This window comes from Ochotona curzoniae, unplaced genomic scaffold (genome assembly GCF_017591425.1).
Source record: "Ochotona curzoniae isolate NIBS_2020 unplaced genomic scaffold, NIBS_Ocur_1.0 contig_4501, whole genome shotgun sequence".
In the NCBI taxonomy this organism is placed as follows: Eukaryota; Metazoa; Chordata; class Mammalia; order Lagomorpha; family Ochotonidae; genus Ochotona; species Ochotona curzoniae.
The window spans coordinates 9,161,199-9,183,380 of NW_024466307.1; the positions used below are offsets into that span (position 1 = coordinate 9,161,199).

General features: G+C 39.6%; 1 protein-coding gene across 5 annotated transcripts in view; it reads right to left on the reverse strand.

Annotated features, from left to right (window-relative positions):
* Positions 1–22,182, reverse strand: part of FAM172A (family with sequence similarity 172 member A) — a 270,353-nt gene that overhangs the window by 89,912 nt on the left and 158,259 nt on the right. For all 5 annotated transcript variants that reach the window (XM_040986040.1, XM_040986044.1, XM_040986041.1 and 2 more), the window contains 2 exons: positions 9,149–9,265; positions 4,629–4,713 (listed from right to left, as the gene is read on the reverse strand). In XM_040986040.1, coding sequence (XP_040841974.1) covers positions 4,629–4,713; positions 9,149–9,265 — 202 coding nt within the window. The remainder of the gene's footprint in view (positions 1–4,628; positions 4,714–9,148; positions 9,266–22,182) is intronic.

The following is a 22,182-nucleotide window of genomic DNA, read 5'->3' on the forward strand; positions in this document are numbered from 1 at the left end:
TCAGTATTTTAAAGGATTTTTTTTTGCGGGGGGAGAAACCACAGCTTTTCACTGAAAAACCATTTCATTTTTATAAGCAGATGTGGAAATTGTGCTAACCCTCTTTTATTGTGTGATGCAAACTAACCTTTCAAATGGTAGAATCTACCCACCAGCATAGGACCAAGGAAGAATACTTCTTATTTTAATTTCTACGAACAAACCATACATGATAAGCTCTGCTACATCATCAGCTTCCAGAAGAGTTTCTGGAATATAGTAAGCACTCAAAAACAACACGAGGAATAAATAGACATGTGCTGGGAGTGTATGTGAAATCCTTCTCTCATCTGTTAAGTCTGTTAAGATGAAGACCAAGAGGGAATAGGAGGTTATTACACAGAGTAGCAAGTTCTGTCCTAAGGCAAAAAAAGTTACTTCGAGAAAAGCTGAATAATAAACATGACAGAATAAGATAAAGTGGATATGGTAAAAAAAAAAAAAGATCTTTCTCAGCAAATTCTAATCACATTGTGAGGAAGCAAAGTAGACATGGTCTTCAGTGAGATTTGAAGCATCTTTTAGAAAGAGCTCGGATGAGCCATATATGCTTTTACTCTCAACTAGAATTGGAAGCTTAAACCTGTTATCTGCTATCTACTATTGTGGAAGGAATCAACCCAAAACTTGGCAGCTTAAAACAACACATGCATCACCTCACAGCTTTTGTGAATCCAAGCGGGGTGACTCTGGTTCAAGGTCTCTCGGGGAGCCTTAATCAATTTGTTGGCTGGGGCTGCAGTCATCTCGGGCTCTGCTCTGGCAGAGAATACCCATCCAATGTCATTCATGCGCCTGTTGGCAGAAATCAGGTCCTTAGTGGTACCTGGCCCTTCCACGGAGCAGCTTACGAATGGCAGCTGGCTTCCACTAGAGCAGGTTGAGAGCACAGCCAAAGACCTGAGGTCTGCCAGCATCCCCTGTGTCGATGAGCACTCCTACGCATCAGGCTTGAAGATTCAGTGTAGTATCTGCTGGATAGCAACTGCTGCAGGGCTAGGACACCTTCTTCTAGGATACGGAATCTGTTCTAAACTGACATTTACTGCATGGTGTGCTTTAGCCTAACCCAGCAAAACTACTGTTCCCATTCTCTGACTTGAGGCTCTGCTGATCTAAAGGTGTTGCTTCAAAGGCGAGAAATATTTTCTTCAGGAGACATAAGAATGAATTGGGAATTCGGAAGCTGAGACCGCTATCTCTGCCACATTGGGTTTCTATGCCACTGAGTCAACAGGAACCAGTGTTGCCATAATAGGTGGTTAATGGATTGTGATTTCAAAGAAAGATCGAGTTGCCATTATACAGTGAGGGTAAGGAAGAATATATTTATAATGTAGAAAAATGTTCTAGAATGCCTGCCAGTGACCTCTGTAATTGCAGTCAATGGCACAGTATGCCAACTGAGGCATGGCTGCTAATGGTCCAGTTCGTTCAAGCATGAAGGTGTGGGTCATTTTTTACCAAGAAAAGACTCTTAGCCAGAAATTGGTTTAACAAAGGGAAATGCTGAATGGATAGCGGAAGAAGACAATTATAAAGACAAGCTGCAACTAGGTGATCAGATGTAAAAATAAGGGCTACAATAGTATTTTTCCTTATTTTGATATGAATAGTTTATACTATTTTTGTTTTCAACATCTCCCTTATTACCTCATCATCTTATGTAATATTGTAACCACTGTATCTTTCAGTATTTAAATTACAATATTCTGGACCCGGCATAGCATGGGGTCCTCACCTTGTGCACACCGGGATCCTATACGGCACCAGTTCTAATCCCAGTGGCCCTGCTTCCCATGCAGCTCCCTGCTTGTGGCTTGGGAAAGCAGTGGAGAACGGCCCAAAGCCTTGGGACCCTGTATCTGTGTAGGAGACCAGGAAGAGGCTCAGGGTTCTTGGCTTCGGTCCGGCGCAGCAACAACTGTTGTAGCCACTTGGAGAGTGGATCAACAGATGAAAGAGCTTCCTCTCTGTCTCTCCTCCTCTCTGTATATATCTGACTTTCCAATGAAATATTTAAAAATTATAATATACCAAAGGTGAGAGAAATGAATATCAGGCAAGAACAATAGGGACTTTGCACTCTGTTCTGGCAAAAGGGTAAGTATGTGTTCAGTTGGATGTGGGACAGCTGTATCATGTTAGGAAATGGATGACTTTATTGGGAGATTAAATCTGTTCTAAGGAGAGCTAAATGAGTGCCAACTTGGCAAGGCGTGAACTATGGCAGCTTTTTAATGTGTCATTTGGCTAAACTGAACTGTACTTCCCAGAATTCCTTTTCTTACATGTTTCTTGTTGGGTTGATACAAAAGGGATTTTTTTTTTTGGCATGGGGGATACATTTTGGAGTCTATTTAATATTTATTTATTTGAAAGAGTGACAGAGGAAAGAGAGAGAGAGAGAGAGAGAGAGAGAGAGAGAGAGAGAGAGAGAAAGAGAAACGATCAAGCTTTTGTCCATTGTCTCACTTCCCAAATGTTTGTGATGACCAGGGCTGGACTAGGCTGAAACCAAGAGTCAGGAGTTTCATCTTGATCCCCCACAGGAGTGGCAGAGCCCAGGCACTTGAGACATTCTGTTTCTTTTCCCAGGCAATTAGTATCAAGCTGGATCATAGATGGAACAGCTGGGACACAAACTGTATTGGCATTACAGGTGTTGGCTTAACTGGCTAAACCATAGCATCAGCCCCACATTTATGGAGTTCAAGTATTTAGCAGGCAAAAGGTCTGAACAGACATTTCTTAAAAGAAAAAAAGAGAACAATAAACACAAGAAAAATGCTCAACCTCACTGTCATTAGGAAAATGTTAATCAAAAGCAAAATGAGATACCAACTCACTCTAGTTAGGGCGGCTATGAACAATAACAACAACCACCAATAAACAAACAAATAAATAAATACTGGCTTCTAAAAAAAAAGTGCGGAGAAAAGATACCCTTACTGTTGTCAGAGATTTAAGCTAGTATAGCCCTTATGAAGCAGCGTGCATAGAGGTTCTTCAAAAATTTAAAACGGATCTACCCATACGATTCAGTTGTCCTACTCCTGGGAAGATAGCCAAGGCAATAAAATCAGCATACAAAAATAGTCTGCTTCAATCTCATGCTCTTTGCAACACTATTCACAATTGCTAAAAGAATCAACCAAATGCCTAGATTGCCCTGTGCCTAGGCAAGTGTTACACAGCTTGTAGAAAAGCAGCCAATAGCTGGTGAGTATTCTGTGCTTGGTTAATGCCCAAACTGCATTAATTACTCCAGTTTGCCAGTTTATTTTTGCCTAGCTTATTTTTTTTTTTCCTTTTTAAGCATATGTGGGAAGGTGGGGGGTATCAGGCCAGGATGTGCCATCCTCCCCCCGAGGCATGCTGCATGCCACTTGGCAGTGGGAAGGAAGCAGTTTGCTTGGGGAAGGGTGTCTGAAACCATGCTGGAGTGCGGGACACTGAGGGCATGTTTGACAGGCGAGGAATGATCTCTGGGGCCTCCATGGACCATTGCACTCACAGGCAGGTGAGACTGGGTGGTTTGGGGGGGTGCAGGGAACTGGAAGGCATGTCTGGGCCAGGTCAATGCACTCACTCACATGGGAGTCCTGTGCTGGGCTAAGCAGCCACCCACTGGTGCATATAAAAACTAGGACTGCTGGCATGCCTGACTAGGCTAGGCCACAGTACCAGCCTATGAGTGTTTAGAGATGGGGAAGGACCATATCAGGCAGGTATGTAAGACACGCTGGAATGTGAGAAAACCAGATCCGTAGGCAAATTTTGTAGGGATTTGTGGGCTCACCTCTTTTGGGACTATAACACTTACTAATATACGTGAGAACTGGGGGCTGTGACAGAGGAAGCCAGGTTAGATGCTGGAACTCACTGACACTTGGAACCAGGGCTGGGAGGAGTACCTGTTGCAGCACCTGCTGGCACTTGCACAGGCTGGGGACTGACTTTAGATCATGCCAAGCAGGGCCATGGCACCCCTTGGCACACATGATATCGGGCTGGGAGCATGCCTTGCTCTGTTTCTTTTGCTGATAATGATAATGATGCCACCTTACCTGTCTTTCCACAATCTAAATATTAACATACACATTCTGGCTAAAATCTGTACAAGCCGAAAACTTTTTTAGAAGACTCTAGGTTATACAGCAGTCTCAATTTCCAGTGAAAGATAATATTTGGTCACTCAAGCCTCACCTTTTAGGACCTTATGCATGTATAGTGCCTCTCCATAAGCTCCAATAGCAATTTCATGTGTTACTCTTGAACTGTCACCTGTTTAACTCAATGAGTTTATTGTTGAGCATTTTAAACTACTAAACAAATATTTGGTAGTGCACAGCACATACTACCAACGATGCATTCAACAACTGAAGGCAGAGCAATAGACTTTATAAAAAATTTAAATTCTATTCACAGTAGCATAGAGTTATTTTAAAAATATCATCAACAACATAATGCCACTTCCCCTGCGAAAGAAAGAAAGAAAGAAAGAAAGAAAGAAAGAAAGAAAGAAAGAAAGAAAGAAAGAACCCAAAACAAAATACCAGAGTATATATTTTCCATCACACACATACCTGCCGATACTCTGGGACAGTCAGGCAGCATGGATTCCACTGATGTATCCAATGGTTCAGAACTAGAGACCCAGTTACAACAGTTCTGTAATGCAGTAGAGAAAACATTTTAGGAACCTAACCAAGATTAATTCCAAGTATTTAGGTTGGATAGTTTGATTTACTCTATAACCAACCACCATAAGTGCATTCAATTTATTTTCTGTACATCTATATTTTAAAATTACAATTAGTAATTATGCACAACTAACATGACCATGGGGGGAAAAGCCCCTTTCTCTTTCACTATTCAGTATACATCTGTGTTGATATTAAAAACGCACATAATCTTCTGTGATATGCTTTCAAAAGAAAGTTAGATGATTAAGACATTACAAAATTGTTATAGTTAAGGAAAACTGGAAAAACTGTCTATTTTTAAATTTTAGAGTGAAACAAATTATTTACTTAAAGATGTGAAAACACTGTGAATTTCTTAACTACACTCTGTATTACAGAACCATATTCCGTGTAGAAGCAGGAGAAATAAATATGTTCACTCCTCAAAATCTTCTAGTTTTTTACTTTGACCTGTTCCAAAGCACGCTGTATGAAAGCAGTTCTAAAGAAAAAACAATCTGGTGAATGGCAGCTGTGAATCTGAGGACACGACGCTCCAATATTACAGATCAACCTCTTAAATTTGATGATTTACAATTCAGACCAATGAAGTCAAAGAAATCGATGTCCCTTTAATATATTTTAAGGCTGCAGCTGAAGAGCGGTTTTAAGAATGTAGTTAACATCATATGATCTAAAAAAAAAATGTCTTAGCACATACAAACACACAAAGACACACATACACAATGAATTTCCAGGCAGATTTTATTTTCAAAGAAATCATCCCATCAATCATGTTGAAAAAAATCGGTGATCGCTATTCTGGTAAACAAGCATGTATTGTATATTTTTAGATGCTTGCTGCCCTGGTTGTGCACCATGGAATCCGTCCTCACTGTGGAAAGATCCTTGACTGGTAGATCAAGTGTCTTATTGTATTTCCTTAATTCATTCTGTCTGGAAGAAGATGTCAGTGTGTTGCAGTGAGGAGAGAATTTCAAAGGCCCCAGTCCCCACCAATACAGGCCGAGGAATGGCTTTTGAATAGATTTGTCAAGGCAACCCCACTGTTCTGGGACCAGGGAGAGCAGGAACAACATAAAGGAAGGGTTGCTGTATGGGATTAGAAAGTGAAGTTCACAAAGCATGGCAGATTTCTGTAAGAAACAGTGGATCAATGAAACTATTGAACTGCACAGGGGAAAAAAACATGAAAACAAACACAACATCAAGTAGTGTTCTTAAATGCTTTCATTCTTCTTTACATTTAAAATGGCTAAAATATTAGTATTTTCCACATGTAACATAGCCCATTGGTTTGAAGCGGATACACATGCTGTAATATGCGCTCCTAATCTTAATTAGCAGCTGAATGCAAAATCACACAATGTAACAGAGCAGATATTATTATAAAGGAGACTGGGTTTTAGAAGATATTTCATACATTTGAAATAAGTAAAATTAATATTACCATTGATAGAATACACATCAGAGAGTTCTAGATAACGCAGATTAGCACACAATTAGCCAGCTTTTATATACAATGTGACACTTGCTTGTAAGAAATAAGTATTCTCCAAAGCAGTGTCAAGATATGTAAATGGATGATTTGTTTTATCATTCATCACAGCCCCTAATAAATTCAAAAATCATGACTTCTATAGGTACTAAAAATAGGCTCCCAATGATACAGGGAGATAGCTTCAATGAAGAATGACTTTCCCTTTCTCTATCTTTTTCTTAAACAATTCAGTCTTTTCACTGACAGCAATTAGCACTGCCAACAGACAGGCAGCGATTAGGTATATATTTTAATTATTATTCATCCTCCCAATAACCTCCACATCTGATGGAAGTAGGCTATTCCCCAGGTGATATGTCAGTCTTAATACTGCTCACTTACACTTCACATATGTAAAAGCATGTCTTACAGGATTGTTGAGTATTAACAAAAGTCGTGACATATTGTAATAAGCACTATAATATAATAAATAAAAAGAAACTGCCATTATAAGTTACACAAAACAAGAAAAATAAGCATATTCCTTGATCTTTGTTTATAGGCTAACCTGGAAGGTGAAAAAAACCCAGTTTTTTAAACAAACATTTTATCAAGAACTTTATCACGTAGTTCAAACGTGCATGCAGAGCAAATAAATGTTACCACTGTTCATTAATGGGGCTACTGGAGAATCTGTATCACTGTCTTACATCTGAAACTTGAAAGTAGTTCTTGATGGAATGACACAGCCAATCACAAAGAGAATGAAAGCACTTTAGGCCTCCTGTGCAGCCAGATAACATTCCTGTGGTGTTTTTCTTGGGACAGATATTTGCAAATTGTCCCAGTTTTTTGATTAATTCCAAATGAACCCAGAGGACGTGGCAGAGAAGTGGAAGGCAGAGGGACACAAAATCATCCCTCCACACTCTCCTCCATACATCCATGCTCACGTCAAACACCCATTCTATTTCCTGTAATCCAGTCTTGCTTGCTTACATCATTTCAAGACTCCTGCAGAATGGATTAGGGCTGATGGAGTACAGAGAGGAACGGAGTTTCATCTCAAGTGCGGAGCAACACTGGGCTTTTCTTGTGTGACACCAAACTAAAACTGCCCTACTGCAGGTCACAAACGTGATTGGGTCAAACAGCCTCTGTTACAGGCCACTATACCTTCTCTTTTTGGAGAGCAATTCTGAGCAGCAAGAGTTCAAAACTGCGTCAAAATAATAATGTTTATAGCAACATATTTCATTTTTTCTACAGTACATCTTGTTTCTTACATAATACAATTCACTCTTCAAGGAGCTGTCTTACTGATCTTCACATCCTTAGTTCTCATGGCAGTTCATGAATAAGATGCAACAGGAATTATTATCTCTAATATAGAATTACGAAACAGACCTCCAAGGTGTGTCCAAGACTGTAAGTTTTAGCAAAGTAACTGTGGCATCCTTAATTACTGATTTACGTAATTAGTGACTAAGCCAGAGTCATCAAAACTTGGTTTGATTTCTTCCAAATTACTGCCAGCATATCATTGCCTTTTGGATGATAGTCTGAATAAGCAAATTATTTATAAAGGGATCTTATTTATTTTTGTGTCATAGAGAAGGCAGCACTAAAAACACGAGTAAACCACTGAATTTGTTTACAGTGCCCAGAACTGTGTTATTTCTTTAGATATGTTGCTTCCAATTCATGTTTTCCAGATGTATATTATAGATTAAAATACAGGCAGACATATTCAAATGTTTCTTATGAAAAAGTTGAGATTCTTTGGAAAAGCAGCTAAGAGTGCAGCCACACCATGGAAGAAGTACAAAAAGCAACATGTATGTCACAACAGATGTAAAAATGAGCCTTTCCACATTTATGACTTGAGGAGTAGTAGAATAAAAATAGTCTAAACTTTTTGCATGATGAAAATACTTTCTCTAAGGGAGAACAACAACAATGGCATCAGATTGATAACATCCGAACACAACCAAGGGAATAGAAAGCTGGATCCTTCTTTCAACTCAAAGTTCTCTTGAAACATTAACGCTCTGGTCTTCACTTTGTATCATGAGCACTTACCCATCACACAGTCCTATGGTTAGAGGACTGACAGGGCACTTGGGTTTTCTTTTAACAAAAACTGAGAGAAAACCAGGTCAATCAGCTTATTCACATAAATGGAAATAAATGGTCTGACTAAGCAATCACTATAGCATGGGGTGGGTGATGTCAGTTGTTCCTAATGTCAGAAAAGATTTCAGAAGGCATCGATAACAGGAACAAAGGAAATGATGACCTGAGAATTAAAAACAATACTGGGAGCACGTCCAATGAGTTTTTGTTAGCTTTCTGGTTTACTAGTCCTTAGCAGGTGTGAACAGAAGTTTTCTTAGCCTGAGGCTGGACCTTGGCCAGCTCCTGGTATCTCCCAGCTCAAAGGTCTGGCTCAATGATATGTCAACTTCTCAGCTTCATCTCCCCCTACTGGCAGAAGCAAGCCAATCCACTGGAGAGTGGTGAACACTGACAGGTTTCAAGAAGAAAAAGACAAGACTGAGTGCATATTAACCTCTTTTTCTTTTGATGAAGAAGCACCAACCGCTGATGGGAAGACTAAACCTTAGTTATAAGGATTCCCTAACACCAAGACTTTTAGGCAAAGTTCCTAAATAAATACTGCGTGCAGACCTTCTATATCAGACATCCGAGGGGGTTGGGTGTGCTTTTAAAACGCGTGTGTTCTGCTGAAGGGTGTGCTGTGATGATTTCAGCCACATCTAGTTGCTTTTTTTTTCATTTCCTTCCAGTCTTTCAGCTTTAGAAAGAGATGTGGCGGTGAGAGGTGATCCAAATTGGTGGAAGCTCACAAGAAAGATTCATGCCAATTCATTGAAGCACTGAAAAAGTCAAGTCTCACCTCTCTCATCCATTCTCGAACAGTTTTGCCAGCTTCTTGATGCCACACATTGTGAACAGAGTCTGTCAATGCCACGGCAGTTACTTTGCTTTTTACATCTGCTTCTCGTTGAATCATCTGTTTTAAAAAGGGTAAATAAAACATTGCTTACATATATTTTTTTCTACTGGGTGCGAATTACTTAGTCACAGAAAGTAATGACATATTAAAATGAAAGATTATACATGTATAGATATATTTTTTTCTCACCTGACTTAAGGCTACACTTCTCCACACTGAACACAAACCTTATTCTTTTCGAGAGATATGAAAAGAGCTGGTATTTTCTTTTTAAAAAAGATAATAACACTTAAGTCTTAGAACTTGGAAACTCTATTATTTTCATGTGGTGTGACAATTCAAGGCGTCCAGGGATCACAAGGAGGAATCCCTTGGGGTTCCTTTACAAGGTTCTTCTGCCTCTTCCTGCCACAGTGTTTCAGGGAAGTCAGTGCAAGGAGTTCATGGGCAGCTACTTACACTAACATCCACTATCCTTCAGTAGATGGCACAACGCTATAAGGGTGATATCTTGCTTTGACTTCTCCAATTCAATGAGCTAGCTTTGTCCTGGAACCTTACAATGTTTTGGTGTTTTAAATACCCACAAAGATCTTCTGTTTCAAAGTCTCTCAGTAACACTTTGCTTCCTAATACATTTCCTTATGTGGCAAACTATTACATTTCAACATCTTTTATAAGATGTCACATCTTAAAAATTAAGTGGCTATAAAGATTTTTTAAAAATTAGCTCTGGCCATTGTGGCTGCTTGGGGAATGAGTCAGCAGATGGAGGTTCTTCCTCTCTGTCTCTCCTCCTCTCTGTATATCCGACTTTCCAAAACAAACAAACAAACAAATAAATCTTTAAAAGACTCTATGATCTAAAAGTGTCTGTTTGCTTTTCTTTCTTTTTTTTTTTTTTTAAAGAAAACACCGCTATCACATGGATCGCGATGGGAGAGGAGGAGTCATTTCTTTCAGACAACTGAGCCACTGTCTTAATGAACGCAGCCTCTGCTTGGCCATGCTAGGTTGTCTTGACGCGAGGCTCCAAGCAGTTCGCCTTGCTGGAACTGCTCCTCAGCAGACTGCTGATTGTTCTTTTGATTGCATTTCTTTCCAATTTTCTTTGTTCCATGGTTACAACCTCTTCCTTCTTTGGAGTCATTTTGGCTCCCTTCTCACGGCCAGCAATGTAGTAACTTTGCCTTGCATGGCCTATTAAATCACAGAGCTTTATCACAACTTTTGAGTTTTATCAAACTCTTGACACCATACAGAACATATTATAAACAGTTTAGCAGTAGCTTTTCTTTTTGAAAGATTGGGAATGATGTTAACTTGATATTAATTAAAAGGGTACAAAGGGCCAATTACTACTTAATAGTTCATTCAAAAATTTGGAGTGGGGAGAAAGCATTTTGTGAATTTATGTTTTAGCCACTGCTGGTGAACAGCCACATCCTATATTTGAGTGTCTGGATTCAAGTTCTGGTTTCATTCCAGATTCCAGATTCCTGCTAATGGGCTCCTGGGGAGGTAGTAGGTAATGTTTCTCATATACTGTGTTTTATAGATGTGGGCAGTTTAAAATGGTTTAAAAATGACCTAAATCAGAGCAGGCAGAAATGCTGAAATTCTAAAGATCATACCAAGATAGAAATCAGCTCTGAGCAAAAACTGACAATCAACAACACTTTAAAATTACTACAGTCCTAAAATAGATAATATCTAGGATAACACAGAAAGTTTCACATTTCTATAAATGTATCAATGATTTCAGAACTAATGCAAAATATTTGATCCTATCAGTAGATGTTGTGCTACTTCTTTTTAATCTTATTAATTTACTTATTCATGGTATTGATCTTGGCATCATTATAATGAACCAACTTACTCTTTCCTTCATTGTTTTGGATATTTCTACTGTGACAAAGGTTTAGCTCAATAAAATATCAAGAACTTTAATAAGAATAAAAGCATCATCAGGGGGTGGGGCACACTGCAATGTAGTAAGACACTGGTATGTCCCATCCTCACTCCTTACTGACTGCCTGGGTCGGAGTTGAGCTCCGACCCCATTCCTCATCCAGCTTTCTGATAATGCACATCTTGAGGCACAGGGGATGGTTTGAGCAGCTGGGTCAATACCAACTAGAAGAAAGTTTTGAATTAAGTTCTGGGCTCCTGGCTTTGGCCTGACTCAGTTTTGGTTGTTACAGATATTTGGGGGAGTGAACTAGTGGAAGAAATCTCTCTGCCTTTTCAATCAGTCAACCACACGCCACCGCGAGTTTGCAGGTGTATTAACATTTCTGTTAATGGTGATGGTGCGGGGGAAGGCCTTCTTTATTTAACTTTTCCTTTGAGAGTATGATTTTTAAAATGAGGTAACTGTGACAAACTAGATAAGCTTTCCCAAGTGTGAAAGCTTACCCAAGTCAGACAAGAGGAAGAACCAAAGTGGCAGAGGGGGGGTCAGGGAGAAGCCACGAACAGCAGCAGGGAGCTTTGCTCCCTTCCACGTGCAGGGCTCCAGTGTGTGCTGCTCTCAATCCCTCCAAAAACCAGGCAGGTATTTCCTGTCCACTGGCTTCCCTCACTCATCCTCTCCAAGGCTCTCTTACAACACACTGGCATATTCTCTTCCTCAAATCCTAGCCAAACACAAATGCTTTGAACTCCATCATGATCTTTTTACAGAGAAAAACAGAAAGACTCTTACCACCAACAGCACCTTGAAGGCTGAGAAACGCCACAGGGGTGTATCTCTAGTCCAGGGTTTGGAAATTTGGGGTTCATCCCAATTCACTATCCCAGCCTACAGAGAGGGGAAGTCTGAACTAGAATGGCTTCACCCTAACCTTAAAGATTTTAAAAAAGATAATTACAAGTTGCTGCATTTGTGATTTGTAACCAAGACAGGATAATTCCTGTCTTTGTGTTTTGAAGTTCAAGCGGCTCCCCTGAAGAAGTGTGGGTCAGCACAGAGGTATGCATATGAATGCAGGACCACACAGACATATGTTTGTACGTACGAGGGGACAACAGAAAGTTCATGGAAAGTGGAATTAATGAAGGTTGATTTTATAGAGGGGAGTCAGTGGCGGGAGAAGGTATCTGGAGAGGGAGGAGGGGAATTCTAGAGCCTATGGAACGGACTCATTAAACAAACAAACAAACAAAGGCTTATTTTATCTCCCTGAATTACTAAAATTCATTCGTATGCATGAATATTACATGTCTTAAACATGTTTTTGATGGGGAATATTTTAATGCTTTCCATCAGTCAAATCCTTATCTTCTTTTCTCTAAATTTTGACATGTGTTATACACATGTGCTGTGAGGGTTATACCACGTGAATAACTTGAACGAGAAAGAATACTCTGAAAGCAAATCAAATAATGCATGTTTCTTCCAGATTGGGATCTGACACAACTGTACATTTGTAATTCCGAGGATCATTACTACAGTGTGAGCATGAATGAATCATCACTCTGGTTAATGGCACGGCTGAGGTTTGAGACGCCTTTTTAAAAAAAGGGTGTACGTGTATATATAAATAGATTAGCTTCCTCTAGAGCTCCTTGAATTAAGATTTCACATTAGGTTGTTTAAAATGTTTTTAAAAGTACAGAAAGCTGGTACTTTTCACACTTTCATCATAATTGTACACAGTGCTACTGCTTGAACACAGTCTTTATGTCATCTGACAAACTATGATATTTTGCCACAAGCGTCTATCATCACCCTACCTTTCTGCATGCTATGCAGGGTGTGGCGCTCCACCCTGCGCTGTAAGGGCACCGGCTCACAAGTGTACTCTCCAACAAGACGACCCATCAGAGGACACTCGGTTTGGCAGAATCCTTGCTGTTAATGTCCACATTACCTCTTATTACTCTTTCTGTTCAAAGATCTGAAGATCTTTTGAACAAATTTGTCCCCACAGGTTGCTACTTGCAGAACAACGATCATTGTTGCTGTAACATTAAAAGCTTAGTTCTGGTACCTAAGGCAGTGCCAGCACCTCTAGCAATTTTAACAATCTCTTCAGTAAATGAAATGTGAAGAGTACACTGCCCAGTAGGATGTTCAGATGAGAACTTCGGAGTAAGACTTCAGAGTAAGACTCTGAGTTCACACTCTGCTTTGCTTCTTCTGAAAACACTACCTTCAGCCCATTAAAAAAATTCTTCTGTGCCTCGGTTTTATTACACAGTAAATGGATTAAGCATATAAAAGTTGGAGTGGCAGACAACGTCCAGCCTGTGGGCCGTGCTACTCAGACAACTGTAGGTGGGACCTGAAATCCAATAAAACTATAGGTGGCTAAATTTTAAGTTGACAATCTTTTCCAAATGGTCCTTGGCAGAAAAAGATTTGCCATTTCTGAAAGACCTAGCACATGGGTCACAATTATAACAGGCAATTCCACAGGAATACAAAATGAAGACTATAACTTATAAAAACCTTAGTGCACTCAATCTCACTTGTTTAGGAGGAATCAATAGAAGTTGAGTTTACAAATGCATTTAATGATTTATTTTAAAAAATGCAAAGGTTTATAAAGGAAAAATGTAACCAGCAGTGTTTTTCCTTTGACTTGTGGCTCGGTACTTCTTTAACTGTATGGCTAAGCAGTAGAGGAAGCTGACTGGTGTGTCTACTTAAAATCCTATAATGAAAATACCATGCATCAGGGCACTGTGTACTTGGAAATGGAAACAATTGCTGAAGCAATACTGTGGCAGTTCCACTTCTGTCCCACTGGGGAAACCTTTCAGAGCGACTCGAGTTGGCAGCAAAGCATGAAGCCATGGCTTGGCAAGAGTCAATCTGAGGAGAGAGCCATATAACCAACTGGTCTTCTACATAGAGGAAATGTATCTATATTTTAAATAGACACACGAAGACCTAAAGGGTGTCTCTCTCAAGGAAGACAATATAGTGCCAAAGCGTGTATAAACTTTGGGATAGACAAATTAATTTTTTTAATCATGGCAAAGACACAAAAGTGTGAATAGTAGTAGTTACCACCCAGGGTTGCTGAAGTACAACTGAGCCAAGGAATGTAAGGAACCAATAATGTTAGCTCCTGTTTACTATCATTCAGACAATTATCTCTGATTTCTAAAATGTACTTCATTTTGTCATGAATCTATGTGCTCCTCAACGAAATCAAAATTCACACAAATGGGACAGCAATCCTCAAGTACATCCCACTACTACACCCTTCTCTGCTGCCACTTTCTTAAGTTTATAAAGTGATTTGAACTTGCTTGAATGCTTTTAATGGGAGTAAACAGGAGTAAACCTACTAAGCTGATACAATTACGAATACCACTCCCTTCCACCGTTAAAAAATGTTAGTGTTCAGATGGCAAATAATTTGGTCACTATATATGTAACACGGATCTTAAATGCTACTTTAGCAAAAGGGAAAGCTTAATAAAAGTGTTTCTACTCAATGCTTAGAAGTTTAATCATATACCACGAATCTATAGTCTAGGTCACTATAAAAACAATCATGAAGGAAAACATACAAGAAATATTTCAAAAGGATCCCAAGTTTGAGATTTAAACTCAAGCCTCGAGAGGGCCTGAGCCCCTCACAGATGGCATGCTTTCTCACACCCTGGTTAGGAAAACATGACCAGCTGGTCTCCAGTGCAGCCGCGGGATAAGACAACATTCTTGCTTCCTGGGCTTTGAAGCTCCAGCTTCAATTCTTGCAACCTTTGTCTAATTCCAGGAAGGAAAAGTCTCCACAGGCAAGAACACCAAGGGCTAGGGCATGTAAACTGAATCTTTTTGGGTCACATGCATTGATGAAGATAAGTCTCCAGCCGCCTTTTAGGGAATGGCAAGCCATGATTGATTATTGCAGGCGGCCAGAAGGGAGCAGTAATCACTTCCGTTTCCTTTCCTGCCTGGACCACGCCGACACGTGCAAGCTCTCACAACAACAAAAAGCATGTGTCAGGTGGGTTTAAAGGAAAGGAAAAGAAAAGCAAACATATAAGTGACTGACATTCTCAAAGCTGGGAAAGAAGACCCGTGCTTTACAAAAGAACATGGTATGGGGACAAAAACAGAAAAGTTTGAAAAACGTACACTACAAATCACCAAAACAGCTACTATCTATTATTACCTAAGAGGTGTTAATTGGAAGAAAACACAGAAGGTGGCGGCCAGCTGCTAACAAAACGGTATGTGACCATCAGGATGGCCTCACTGATTTAAAAAATTATTAGGTAATATTATATGACTGACTGCAGAAGGTGAGCTATTATAAAACAGAGATTTAGAAATTACAATGATAAATGAAACTGACACAAAAGTGTAAGTGAGGGCTAAACATCGAAACCGCAAAACTAAAGCAGATTTAGTAAAAAGGATGTTTAAATGTTGTCATAAATAGTTGTAGGTGGGAAAATGAGAAAATTAAAGTTTGATATATAAACTATACACCAAGAAATATTTTCAACACAAATAAGGAGCAAGTAGGTTGATGATACATAGTTAAAAAATCACTTACAAGACTTTATTAATTGATATAATCTTGAAATTTTTAGGCATACCTCATACATATGTATATATATGTATATTCTATATTTTAGATAGTATATCTTTAGGTAAGTAAGCATTCAAGAATTGTCTATTATAGGAAGATTTAGAAACTAGCAGCAAAATATTTCATTATGTTCAGGAAGTATAGGCATTTGCTCTTGGATGGAAGAGGGGCAATATATTTACGTTTGAAAGCACACCATTCTGGCAGGCTCTGGGTCTCCTGGCCCAGGTCCTTGGGCCTGCCTGCAAGGTGGGTGTTGGGTCCGAGAGCCTTGGGGGTGGGGGAATCTGGTGGGGCCTGGGTCACCTGGCCCCACCTGTGTGGTGGGTACTGGATCCGAGAGCCCCGGGGGGTAGGGGGGCGGTGTGGGAGGTCTGGCAAGGTTTGGGTTGCCTGGCTCAGATTCTTGGGCCCACCTGCATGGTGTGTACCAGGCCTGTGAGCCCCAGGGTTGGGAGTGCAATGGGGCCCGGATCACCTGGCCCAGGTCCATGAGCCCATCTGTGAGAAGTGGTTCTCCTCAGTTGTAAAGGATGGAGTGCTGGATGGCAGGCCATGGTGCACAAAGAGAATATGGTAGCCCACTGGGGCCTGCAGACAAGATCTGGTACCATAGCAGAATATGGAGAAAAGAACAAATGGGCAACTACCCCAGCCAAATGATGACAGCAAATATCTGTGCAAATGGAAACTCTAAGGTGGACTCTGTCAAGCAATAGGCATTGGAAGGGTTTCCTTATCCATAGATTGGTGGGATAGACAGCATTTCAGAGCTATTGCATCTACCTGGGCAGAACCCTCAGAGCGTGTACCACATTGTGGCCCTGGCTTTATACTGGGTGGCCTTTCCCCATCCTCATGTACTGGGATGGTTGGGAGGCTGGTTATGGCTTTGCCCCTTGTTGCCCCCAAACCTCCAGAAATGGGGAGAAGAAATATAAAGTTGGAAACAATGATCACACCCACTTTTCCCTAACCCTGGATCCTTCCCACCCTGATTAACTATGTAAACATCATACAAAAAATTAAAAAAATAACAAGAAAGCACACCAATTTACTTTTAGTCTGGGGAAAAACAGAGGTAAAGAGAAGAAGGCTTCCTGCTGCATAGACATATCAGGGTGTGGGAGAATATGCTATTTAACACATTTCCCTAAAAAAATCTTCACACACAGGCCATGACTGAAATTATCGCATCCAACTACTGTGTTTGTTCATATCTAAGTAATCTTTCCATTCCGCCTTGCACTCTAAGCTCTTATTCCGGTATGCAAGACCACATTATGATTTATCTCAGTAAAATCTAACTGAACAAGCATATTTCTCCTGGGTTTTAGATTTCTTACAATCTGATACTCTACTGCTAAATTTTATATTATTTGTCAACAAAAGATCATGAAGAGCCAAATGCAAAGCTAAAAGAACGGGAAGTATTGACTTCTGGAAAACAAAAGGAAATCCAAATCACAAAGTCCAAAAGTCACGTAATACACTGGATAATGATAGGATTAATCTAAATTTGAAGTGAAATGTACATATTAAAAGAGAAGATATATCTGCTTTTAAATTGAAGATTCTCTATGTACAAAATAAGCTGGACATCAAATAAAGTTTGCCTTCCTCACGACTCAGTGGCGGCCACAATAAACCCCAGGCCTGCTGCTGTTGGTTAGGGAGACAAAGAGTGAGCATGGACAAGTTTCACTAGAGAAGCATGTGGACAGTTTTTCAGATCTCAACCTTCATTTCCTATGGCATGAAGAAAATATAAAAATGTGCTATGTCAATCAAGAATGACAGATATGAGACTGTAATTATTTTCCAGATTTTTGTGCTCTGTACCCGCCAGTGTTTCTCTGTGTTCGCCTTCAGAAATACAAGGCAACCTTTATTCGATCCCATGTCTTTAATGCAGGTTCAGGTTTAGGCTGCTGAACTGGCGTGGCACTGATGTGACTGGTAAATATGGGCATGGGCTGGATCAAAGTTACCTGGGTGTTCATAAAACAGGATGTGCTACCCAGTGGTGGGTTACAATCATAGTTAAGACATTGGGACAGGTTGACAATCTCTTTCAAGAGGGAAAATGGCATCATTTTAATAAGAATACGTCACAGGCTTCCTACACTGTTTGAAAATATTTGAACAAGGATCTCCAGATGGCTCTTCTACCTAGGAACTTATGCTAAATACCTGGAACTTCTGTTACTGCCTAAGCATGTAAATGAATGTTACAGGAAGGGATTTCAATTCAACTAAGTGCTTGTAGGTGCTGTTTAAATGCATGCTATACTGACCAACAAATGTAGAAGAGTTCTTTAAAAATACGATTATGATTACATGTGGGGGACATCCCACATTTCTCCAGTGACAGAAATAAATGTTTTGAAATATGTGTATTTGGGAGAAGACTTTTGGCGACTCTATTCACTGCACAAGATCACAGGAGCACTGGGTGGAGAACAGACAGAATTGGCTGGAAAGTAGCTCTTCACCTCTATGGACAGGGCGGCATCTTCATTGCACAGAGAACGCACAGATGCTACATGCAGGAGAAGAGCACCTCGGAGTTCATCTACTAAGGAACCATAAACAATAGTCACTAAGTGTCCTCCAGCAGTATCTATCTTAATGGAAAACACTGGAGTAGCACTTCAGTTCACTAACAGGAAGAGAGGAATCCTGAAACCTATCATTTAGACATCTGATGACAGCTCTGAGGCATGAGCACGCGGAAAAATTTACACTGAGGGAAGGTTTATGTGTGAGTGAAGGAGAATTATTCTCAAGGCTATTTTTTTTTTTAAATTCCATTTTCTTTCATGTATTCATTCCTCAGCTCTTCTTTGGGGGCACAGTGTACCAGTAGAGTCCATGATTTACAATCTATTGCGCTATCACTAACTATTGCCTCAGTTTTGTGAGCATGAAATAATTTAAACGGTGAAAAGCTAAAGCAAATACAGCATTTGGGCAGTAAAGTAAAGGATGCTTAATAAGCATCAAGTTTATTACAGTAGGAGGCAGAATTTTTGTTACATTACACCTTTTGTTAAGTAGCCAATTTAGCCAATATGAAATCTTATAAAGTATAAAAAAAAAGTCAGTAGTTCACTAATTTACAAAGTCAATTATATGCCACTGTTTCCTATCAGGTTAATTACCTCATTTACATTTTCAGAATTTTAAAGTGGAGCATGAAAGGTGACAGATTGACAGGACTGCAGGCTGAAACTGTTACACTGTTTTGCCGAGTGTTAATAATATAAAAGGCAATACACTAAACAGAATTACACATAGATTTTATTTAATGAGATTATAAGTAAAATGGGTCTGGTGCTGAAATGGGAGAACAAAATGGGCATTTTTGGAAAAAAAATTGAATGAAGGTGTAAGGAGGTGAGGTGTTAGGTCCTTCCATATCGCCCTTTACACAGTGCAGATGAAAGAGTGGTTCTTGTTCAATATCAAGGAAGGGGAACGAATGGCATTTGAAGGAGAAATAAAAAAGGAATAAGTCCAAAGAAGAAATCCAGATTACAAAAGAATGAAAGTGACTCCTTCAGGGGAAGGTTCATCCTAGCAAGAGGTATGCCAGAGGGGGAGGGCTACTACCACAGAGCACAAAAGAAGACCATGCACAGGAATCAGGAACAAATGCTGGTTTCCCATAGTTTTTGATTTCTTCCCCACTTTCCTAAGAACCCAACCTGCCACTCCTTATTGTGGGTGTCATGATGAAATCTACCATACTACTTTCTGTCACTAAGTTGTCAGGAAAAGTAAGGCTTTCCTAATGCTGTCTCTTCCCACACAGACACCAGCGCATGCTATGATCTATCTACTAGTCCCGTTCCCACTCAAACAAAAAGGACAATGAACTCATTACTGAATTTTCCAGTAATTAAGTTTTCTACAAGGTAATGTGATGTTGTTGCTACTTTTTATTCAGTTTGTAGGAGGGGGGTGAGTTCCATCCTCCTGCCTGAGAATTTGTATTCTCACAGCAATGAATGCAATTACATCTCCTACGGTCTTTATGTAAGAGTAAATTTTTAGGTTAACATTATCATTCACACACAGAAAAAAACAACCAGCTTCAGTATTACAAATAATGGCACCTCCTGTAACATCACATAGCAGAATGAGAAATCGTCAAGGACAGTAGAGATTATGTGGTTCAATTTGGTATCGGATGAGAAATGAGGCGAGGTGATTTTAGGGGTTGTCTCCAGTGCGACATGGCCTCCCAGCACCGACACTGCCACTCTTCACCCCGCACACCGTGTGCGACCTCTGAGCGCACACCCCATTCGTGCCTTGATGACACGTCTCCGTGCTCCACACTTCCAGGCAATACAGCTGGCTCCACACTCATTTACTTCTGTGCAAGTCTGGGGCTGACAAGCCACCAAGGTGGTTTGTGCACACAAACTGCTTTCATTCTGTGGCGTGAATGGCTGCTGTTTTGTTCTTTTTCTCATCCATTTGGCAGGTCAAGTCAGTCAAACTGGTTTCTTCATGTAGACACTGCCTTGCTATGGAAATGAATGTAGAAACATTCATCTTTGTCAGAAATTATGTCAAATTATTCAAATTTATTGGTGAATTACAGCAAACATCCCAGCTGATGAACATCTCAGTCATATGTTTTTGAGAGAACACTTATGGCTCTGAAAAGATAACATTGCAAGGAGCTTTCCCCTTCTGAAGCAAAGATGTTTGGAAAGAGGATGGGGCTTGTCATTCAAGATAATACTTTTTTTTTTTTTAATCATAAGAAATTCCAAAGATGTTGAGGAGTGCAAGTGCTAAAGCCTACCTACTTAGGGAGGGCGGCTATTGTTTCCCCGCTCTGCTTGTCAGGGTTCTCATGCAGGATCCCTGGGAAGCTGCCTCATCACACCCTTTCTGTCAGTTTCCACCCTCTCCATGGACACAGTGCAGTCTTTAAGTCCATGCTGCATCTCTGGCTTGAGGTAATAAGTGATTAGCTACAGCACAGTGGTGTGATGTTTATGTTCTCCTTTGCTATACTACACCCAATGTCTCAAAAATTAATGTAAGTACATCAGTATCTGAAATTAACTTTGTATAGCCAAAAGCAACATCCTGCTAGGAGGAGAAAAACCTATTATAAATGGGCTTGCACCTGATTGCTTGTAGATGGTTAGCACCGGGAAAATAACATTCCAAATTAGAAAAAAAAATGTTGAATATAACAAAAGCTGCCCAATATTGATTAACCAGCATTTCGTTTATAAATTGATATGGTCTAAGTAGGTGAATCTACCCTAAGTGACAGATCTATTACTAAAGACCACAGATGGACCTAAACTGGCCAATGTACTTACAATGTTATATAGAAACAATGAGAAAATACATGTAAGGAAAATAAAAGAACTCCTCTCTGAACTGTTTATTAACCTTGCAAATATTTTTTTTTTTTCTGTGAAATGACCTGAAAGTGGTCATCAGTAACACTAAACTTAAAGTATATGCTATGCAATAATTACTATCAAGAAACACTCTGGAAAATTAGAACTGGAAAAAATCAACCTAGAATAATGCACATAGCCATTTTGGAAGAAAAGTTCTTAATGGAAACCAACTTTATGTTCTGTGAAGCAAAAGAATTTTGCAAATTTTGTTTAAAATCATCCATGTGTTTATGCGCAAAGGCTTGACTGGTGTCCACGCTAAGTCTGGCAATCTTGCTTGTCCATTTTTAGTTAGAATGTAAAACAGACTCTGCCAAAACTTTACAATCTGCAGAAAAACTTTATCCTAGTTCCTCCCATTAACAAATCAATGCACAACTAATAAAAACTGTGGTGTAATTCTAACTGTATATTTTCATACATGTATAAGATATGGCTATAATTAGAGAAACTATGAAATTTTACCAGTACCATGGATCTGATTAATTAAGAGAGCAGGGTAAAATAGTTTCCTATATTCCATAGGCTACTAATTTTGCATGCCACATTTGTAGGGCATGAGAACAGGAAGTAAAAGAAAGAGAAAACTGTATCTTAAAAGTACATATTAAATATAACACAACAATATAATTAGTGTCCTTAGAGACTGCATATAGTGCCTTAGTATGAAGCATGAGACAGAATAGACATTAAGATTCCAAAATGGTAATAGAATAAATCTTTACACATTAAAGATTTCAAATTGTGATAATTGAAAATGTTTTGATAATTGGGTTGTCACTACATTTTCGACTAGTGGCCACAGCTGTAATGAAGGACGCACTGTGAATGGCGCTTCATTCATTCCTCTCCTTCCACTCACCTTCAAATGTTCAGGTGAAATACGGTACCAAATGCACTCTCGAGATTTTTAAAGGCCGCAAGTTACCTCTGAAGTAAGTGAATGGTAAGTTACAAATACGATCAATAAAGG